Source organism: Hyperolius riggenbachi, chromosome 6 (assembly GCF_040937935.1).
Source record: "Hyperolius riggenbachi isolate aHypRig1 chromosome 6, aHypRig1.pri, whole genome shotgun sequence".
NCBI classification, from domain to species: Eukaryota; Metazoa; Chordata; class Amphibia; order Anura; family Hyperoliidae; genus Hyperolius; species Hyperolius riggenbachi.
The window spans coordinates 389,051,600-389,059,592 of record NC_090651.1 but is presented as its reverse complement, the minus strand read 5'-3'; the positions used below and the strand labels follow the sequence as shown (position 1 = coordinate 389,059,592).

The 7,993-nt window shown below is 51.3% G+C and overlaps 2 protein-coding genes across 2 annotated transcripts; both read left to right on the top strand.

Annotated features, from left to right (window-relative positions):
• LOC137522313 (octapeptide-repeat protein T2-like) lies at positions 1-537 on the top strand. Its single transcript, XM_068242345.1, has one exon. The coding sequence runs from the start codon at positions 1-3 to the stop codon at positions 535-537; it is 537 nt and encodes a 178-aa protein (XP_068098446.1).
• Positions 538-778: 241 nt separating this feature from the next.
• Positions 779-1,279, top strand: LOC137522312 (octapeptide-repeat protein T2-like). Its single transcript, XM_068242344.1, has one exon. The coding sequence runs from the start codon at positions 779-781 to the stop codon at positions 1,277-1,279; it is 501 nt and encodes a 166-aa protein (XP_068098445.1).
• Positions 1,280-7,993: the final 6,714 nt, after the last annotated feature.

Genomic DNA, 7,993 nt, shown 5'->3' with positions numbered 1-7,993 from the left:
ATGGGAGAGAGAGCTGAGGCTCAGAGCGATGGGAGAGAGAGCGGAGGCTCAGAGCGGATGGGAGAGAGAGGAGGCTCAGATGATGGGAGAGAGAGAGAGAGAGAGAGGAGGGTCAGAGTGGATGGGAGAGAGAGCAGAGGCTCAGAGGGGATGGGAGAGAGCGGAGGCTCAGAGCAGATGGGAGAGAGAGCGGAGGCTCAGAGCGGATGGGAGAGAGAGCGGAGGCTCAGAGCGGATGGGAGAGAGAGCGGAGGCTCAGAGCGGATGGGAGAGAGAGCGGAGGCTCAGAGCGGATGGGAGAGAGAGCGGAGGCTCAGAGCGGATGCTCAGAGCGGATGGGATAGAGAGCGGAGACTCAAAGCGGATGGGAGAGAGAGAGCAGAAGCTCAGAGCGGATGGGAGAGAGAGCGAGGCTCAGAGCGGATGGGAGAGAGAGCGGAGGCTCAGAGCGGATGGGAGAGAGAGCGGAGGCTCAGAGCGGATGGGAGAGAGAGCGGAGGCTCAGCGGATTGGGAGAGAGAGCGGAGGCTTAGATGATGGAGAGAGAGAGAGAGAGAGAGAGAGAGAGAGAGAGAGAGAGAGAGAGAGAGAGAGAGAGAGAGAGAGAGAGAGAGAGAGAGAGAGAGCGGAGAGGGAGTGAGAGAGCGGAGGCTCAGAGCGGATGGGAGAGAGAGCGGAGGCTTAGAGCGGGTGGGAGAGAGAGCGGAGGCTCAGAGCGGATGGGGAGCGAGAGCGGAGGCTCAGAGCGGATGGGAGAGAGAGCAGAGGCTCAGAACGGATGGGAGAGAGAGCGGAGGCTCAGAGCGGAAGGGAAAGAGAGCGGAGGCTCAGAGCGGATCGGAGAGAGAGCGGAGGCTCAGAGCGGATGGGAGAGAGAGCGCGGAGGCTCAGAGTGAATGGGAGAGAGAGCGCGGAGGCTCAGAGCGGATGGGAGAGAGAGCGGATGGGAGAGAGAGAGCGCGGAGGCTCAGAGCGGATGGGAAAGAGAGCGGAGGCTCAGAGCGGATGGGAGAGAGAGCGGAGGCTCAGAGCGGATGGGAGAGAGAGCGCGGAGGCTCAGAGTGGATGGGAGAGAGCGCGCGGAGGCTCAGAGCGATGGAGAGAGAGCGGAGGCTCAGAGCGGAAGGGGAGAGAGAGAGTGGAAGCTCAGAGCGGATGGGAGAGAGAGCGAAGGGGAGAGAGAGCGGAGGCTCAGAGCGGATGGGAGAGAAGGCGAGGGGTGAAAGAAGGGGGAGCTCACACAGGTGCCTTGCATCAGGCATTATATTTGCATTCATAATGCATAGCTCCCAACTGTCCCTCTTTTGGAGGGTACAGTCCCTTTTTCCTCCTCATTTTTCCCTCTTTCTATGTAAATATATATATTTCTCTACTAAAAAAAATGTTTGATTTGACGTTAAACTTTATTCTCATTCTTTAAATTGATATATTACTAGTTGTAAAATGTTAATATGAAGGAAAATGAACAAGGATAGAGAGGACCAGAGGAACATATTTTTCTTATGAAATCTTTATGGTATGCGTGACTAGGGGTGTGACAGGGGCGTGGCTTAAGTGTCCCTCTTTCTCATCTCAAAATGTTGGGAGGTATGCCTAATGTGATGTAATTATTACTGTAACTAGCTATTTAGCCCACCCGTTGCATAACGGGCAATAGGGCTGTGACGCGACCCCGCGCCTTGCTGCTCTCCCCGCCACGTGCACCAACGGCCGCCCCCCCTCCCTGTCCCCATCCTCCTCCTGTCCCAACAGCTGCACATGCGCAGCAGTCAAAACCCACGGACACAGGGACAGGAGGATGACGCATGGACAGGAGGGTGAAGCAGGGACAGGAGGAGGATGACACAGGGACAGGAGGAGGATGACGCAGGGACAGGAGGAGGATGACGCAGGGACAGGAGGAGGATGACGCAGGGACAGGAGGAGGATGACGCAGGGACAGGAGGAGGATGACGCAGGGACAGGAGGAGGATGACGCAGGGACAGGAGGAGGATGACACAGGGACAGGAGGGTGACGACGAATCATAAAGTGACAGCTACAAGAAAAAGTGCCCATAATGCAACATTATAAGATGCTGTCTCAGCAGCAAAAAGTGTACTGTGACATATCCATTGAAATGAGTGAAGCACGACACAAGTATATTCAATGTGGGGAGAAGTAAAAACGTAATTATAATCAATAGATTGGTCGACCTGTAAATCCACTCCCATAAGGAACAATTCTATCATGAGGTTAAAACGCAGATCGATCAATCCACTTGGGTAGGCCGAGGGAAAGGGATGAGGGACTAGTTATACTGACAGATACTACGCATTATAAGAATTTTTTAGAACGCCTATCTTATCAGCAGGAGATAGAAAACAGAGAACATAGTAATACAGTGGAAAAAGGACAATCAGATTATGGATCCAGAAAACAAGAAAGATCAGTATAATCATTAAGGCCCAAAGGGCCCATTGCATTGGTCCTTAAAGGGAAGGTTCAGGGAGGGTGGCTAAAAAATAAAAATCAATTTCCACTTACCTGGGGCTTCCTCCAGCCCGTGGCAGGCAGGAGGTGCCCTCGCCGCCGCTCCACAGGCTCCGGTGGCCGACCCGACCTGGCCAGGCCGGCTGCCAGGTCGGGCTCTTCTGCGCTCCAAGGCCCGGCACTTCTGCGTCCCACGCCGGCGCGCTGACGTCATCGGACGTCCTCCGGGCTGTACTGCGCAGGCGCAGTAGTTCTGCGCCCTGCGCAGTACAGCCCGGCGGACGTCCGATGACGTCAGCGCGCCGGCGTGGGACGCAGAAGAGCCCGACCTGGCAGCCGGCCTGGCAAGGTCGGGTCGGCTACCGGAGACCACGGGAGCCTGCGGAGCGGCGGCGAGGGCACCTCCTGCCTGCCACGGGCTGGAGGAAGCCCCAGGTAAGTGGAAATTTATTTATTTTTTAGCCACCCTCCCTGAACCTTCCCTTTAAGATCAACAGGAGTTCCTTGCAATTTAATTTCTTTTCACGGTCTCCTCCTCTAGTGAGGGGTGGGACCTGAAGTATGCCAGCAAAGGTACGTTTATTAGGGTCTCCTCTATGGTTGCTTCTCATATGCTCCACCACTCTGGGTGAGCCTCTCCCAGAACCTATGGAGTTGTAGTGTTCTCGGAACCTTTCTCCCAAAGTTCTGGTGGTCTCCCCAATGTAGAACCTTCCGGACGAGCACCACAGGGCATAAACCACAAACTTGGTCCTGCAGGTGATAAACGCACGAACGCTCCGTCGAACGGGCCCAATTTGCATGCTCATGCCTGTGACCATTTGCTTACACGACTTGCAATGACCACATCGATGGTTGCCCTGTGGTTGACCCCTGCGTAACCAATCACTTCCATCAGGGGAGTTAAATTCGCTCCTACTAATGAGGGATCCGATAGTTGGAGATCTTTTAAATGAAAACAAAGGCCCCTCCTCCACCAAGGGCTTCAGACTCGCATCCCTCACTAGAATGTCCCAGTGGTTAGTTACTGACTCTTTTATGACATCTGACATCACACTGAACTCAAAAGAAAAGGGGGTTCTTCTATCCCCAGTCCTCCTTGTGGTGATATATTAAGGTGCTGATGATATTAGGGAATATAGGAACATATCTCTGTCATTTTTCTGTCTGCTATATCTCACATGTGTATTCTGCTTTGAAGCGATGGTCATCTGGCTGTACTACATTTGCATCTAAAGAGGACTTCAGTGAATAGAGCTTGGGTAATCAGACAATGGCAGAAGTGAAGTGTTGAAGTCATTGACACTTGAAACGTTTACACTCCTGTTGAGGAAGGCTGCTAAAGCATTGTCAAGAACTCAAGCCAGGAAGAGCCTCCTGTGTGTTAAACACTATTTCGTTGTGAGGAAATTATTGGTGGAGGTGCAAACTATATCCTTATCTTTGATCAGCTAGGAAATACTGTCAACAATGGGGTTGTCACCTGTAACTTGGACTAGGGAAATCTTTTCATGTATGTGGGCTATAGTACATTTTTCCCATATGGATGTTAGATCTCTGGAAATCCAATTATGACTGTGGATGTAATCAAATCTAGTCCCCAACGCCGTCCACACAGGCTTACAGCCTCGAGGCGAATATTTCATTATAAAAACCAGGGGACAGCTACCTCAAATCAGTCCCCTCCTGACGGTAGCGGCAGCTGGTCTCCTGGCCCAAGCTAGTGGACTCCTGGTCTAACCAGAATTGTGTCCGTCCACAAAAGTCCAAGGTTCTTCTATCTGGATTCCTGTATTTTGGTAAGCAAATTGCTTGGTGTGTATTTTTGTAACTTTTACTTTTGTAACTTTTTATTTTGTTTTTTTTTTGTAATCTTATGTATATACCGTATTTTTCGGACCATAAGACGCACTTTTTCTTCCCCAAAAGTTGGGGGGAAAAGTACCTGCGTCTTATGGTCCGAATGTAACAATTGAGACCACCCCCAGGCGCCCACACATACACAGCAGCTGACCCCCTGCATCCACCGCACTAGCTGGTCAATAACCTGGGATGCTGTCAATCAGGGACGCTGCAGTGGCCAGACACGCTAACTTCCGACATCCACCACTTCCGACATCCACCGCATCACTTTACGCATCTGCTTCGTCTCTTATCTTCATATGTTAGTATCAGTTGCCCGGCCCGCCGTCTAATTACATGGGGACGCAGTCAATCATAGCCGCTGCACTGGCCAAACACGCTGACCCCACGCCGTCCATTACACCATCACTCGCTGTTCCTACTGTGTAATCTATTCAAACTACCGCTGGCCAATCAGGCGGGGGCCGATGGTCTTGAGGGCGGGACAAGGCTCTGCCATACTAGCCAATCACAGCACTCGTTCTGATCAGAGCGAGTGCAGTGATTGGCTAGTATGGCAGAGCCTTGTCCCGCCCTCAAGACCATCGGCCCCCGCCTGATTGGCCAGCGGTAGTTTGAATAGATTACACAGTAGGAACAGCGAGTGATGGTGTAATGGACGGCGTGGGGTCAGCGTGTTTGGCCAGTGCAGCGGCTATGATTGACTGCGTCCCCATGTAATTAGACGGCGGGCCGGGCAACTGATACTAACATATGAAGATAAGAGACGAAGCAGATGCGTAAAGTGATGCGGTGGATGTCGGAAGTGGTGGATGTCGGAAGTTAGCGTGTCTGGCCACTGCAGCGTCCCTGATTGACAGCATCCCAGGTTATTGACCAGCGGGCATCTGATTAAAACATATAGAGGCAGAGGCCAGGCAGAAAACTGATGCGGTGGACGGCAGGAGTTAGCGTGTCTGGCTGCTGCAACGGCCATGATTGACAGCGCCATCATGTGATTGGCCGGCAGGCATCTGAAAGGTACATATTGAAGAACAGTAGGTGATGCGCTGGACAGCGACCTGGACAGAGAGAGGGGACACAGGACTAACAAAGGAAGGACATGGGGGACATAGAATGGACATAGGTGGACACAGAAAGCACTGAGGAGGACACAGAGGGACACAAAAGGTAAAAGGGGTACCCAGAAGGTACAAGGGAGACATACAAATTTGGGGGAATTGGAGGAACAGGTTCATAAGACGCCCCTGTGCCATGGACGCACCAGGATAAGTATGTATATTTTTTTCCTGATTTTTGCCCTCTAAACCTAGGTGCGTCTTATGGTCCGGAGCGTCTTATGGTCCGAAAAATACGGTATTCTGTTCTGCATTGTTCCACTTTTTTCCCTGTAATATTAAATTATTATTTAATAAGCCTGACTTCTGCTGTACTAAACTAACACTCATAGCCTAGAAGAGACTGAAGTGTAACCGTGTATAAGTTTCATGCCTAATTGTACGCTTGAGCAACACTACCGTATGAGATTGTAATTGCATTGTGTGTATGGGGCACTTCTGCGCTCGACAGCCGAGTGGGAAGTCTAACAGTATCGTTCGGAACGACTGTTAGTGGTTTTGCTGCACGACAGTGTAACTTGCATTACAAATCAGTGCCTGATTGTGCTGTGTTACTGTACAACTGTACTGTGTGTGTGGGTGCGTGGCGTTCTTGTATTCGGCCTAAGCGCAAAGCTGACCCGAATACGAAAATGCAGATTGCGCGTTGAGCCCTTGACAGCTGAGGGGACGTGTCTAGCAACCGCTAGTGGTGGCAGTGGGAAGTGTTTGAGGGGTTCCAGCCTGGTTTGTAGCTTAAATAAGGCTGTTCCTCGCTTAATCTGGTCAAACCCGCAGTCGGGAACCGTATACGCAGGCGTGCCGCGGGCCGGTTCCTGACACTCCTGGTTCTCTTTCTTTGGAGAAGGGTCTGTCTGTTTTGAGAATTAGCTCTCCTAAACGCTTCTTGAATCAACTCTTCCTTATAACCCGCACCCACCGCACCACCAGGTACCCCACTTTGATCTACAATATCCACTGTGCAAGTTTGCCTTGTTATTGCATGTACGCTTATGCTTTTTATGCCTGAAGATAATAAATACAGCATTTTAGCAGTGCCGGTTTTCCCTTTTTGTCTGCCTTCCCTGCCACTCAGTAATCATTAACAAGCTGTTCCCCATCCCCTTCTTGCACCTCTGACACTGTAGTTGCCATTGGCAGGGATTGCTATGTATAGAGTGCTTGGGGGTAATCAGTAACAAGCTGCTCCCCATCCCCCTCTTGCACCTCTGACACTGTAGTTGCCATTGGCAGGGATTGCTATGTATAGAGTGCTTGGGGGTAATCAGTAACAAGCTGCTCCCCTCCCCTTCTTGCACCTCTGACACTGTAGTTGCCATTGGCAGGGATTGCTATGTATAGAGTGCTTGGGGGTAATCAGTAACAAGCTGCTCCCCATCCCCTTCTTGCACCTCTGACACTGTAGTTGCCATTGGCAGGGATTGCTATGTATAGAGTGCTTGGGGGTAATCAGTAACAAGCTGCTCCCCATCCCCTTCTTACACCTCTGACATTGTAGTTGCCATTGGCAGGGATTGCTATGTATAGAGTGCTTGGGGGTAATCAGTAACAAGCTGTTCCCCATCCCCTTCTTGTACCTCTGACACTGTAGTTGCCATTGGCAGGGATTGCTATGTATAGAGTGCTTGGGGGTAATCAGTAACAAGCTGTTCCCCATCCCCTTCTTGCACCTCTGACACTGTAGTTACCATTGGCAGGGATTGCTATGTATAGAGTGCTTGGGGGTAATCAGTAACAAGCTGCTCCCCATCCCCCTCTTGCACCTCTGACACTGTAGTTGCCATTGGCAGGGATTGCTATGTATAGAGTGCTTGGGGGTAATCAGTAACAAGCTGCTCCCCATCCCCTTCTTGCTCCTCTGACACTGTAGTTGCCATTGGCAGGGATTGCTATGTATAGAGTGCTTGGGGGGTAATCAGTAACAAGCTGCTCCCCATCCCCTTCTTGCTCCTCTGACACTGTAGTTGCCATTGGCAGGGATTGCTATGTATAGAGTGCTTGGGGGTAATCAGTAACAAGCTGTTTCCCATCCCCTCCTTGTACCTCTGACACTGTAGTGGCCATTGGCAGGGATTGCTATGTATAGAGTGCTTGGGGGTAATTGGTAACAAGCTGCTCCCCATCCCCTTCTTGCACCTCTGACACTGTAGTTACCATTGGCAGGGATTGCTATGTATAGAGTGCTTGGGGGTAATCAGTAACAAGCTGTTCCCCATCCCCTTCTTGCTCCTCTGACACTGTAGTTGCCATTGGCAGGGATTGCTATGTATAGAGTGCTTGGGGGTAATCAGTAACAAGCTGTTCCCCATCCCCCTCTTGCACCTCTGACACTGTAGTTGCCATTGGCAGGGATTGCTATGTATAGAGTGCTTGGGGGTAATCAGTAACAAGCTGTTCCCATCCCCTTCTTGCTCCTCTGACACTGTAGTTGCCATTGGCAGGGATTGCTATGTATAGAGTGCTTGGGGGTAATCAGTAACAAGCTGCTCCCCCCCCCTTCTTGCACCTCTGACACTGTAGTTGCCATTGGCAGGGATTGCT

What these genes read in the sequence shown, in the direction of transcription:
- LOC137522313 (XM_068242345.1), top strand. Translation starts at nt 1, where the DNA reads ATGGGAGAGAGAGCTGAGGCTCAGAGCGATGGGAGAGAGAGCGGAGGC.
- LOC137522312 (XM_068242344.1), top strand. Translation starts at nt 779, where the DNA reads ATGGGAGAGAGAGCGGAGGCTCAGAGCGGAAGGGAAAGAGAGCGGAGG.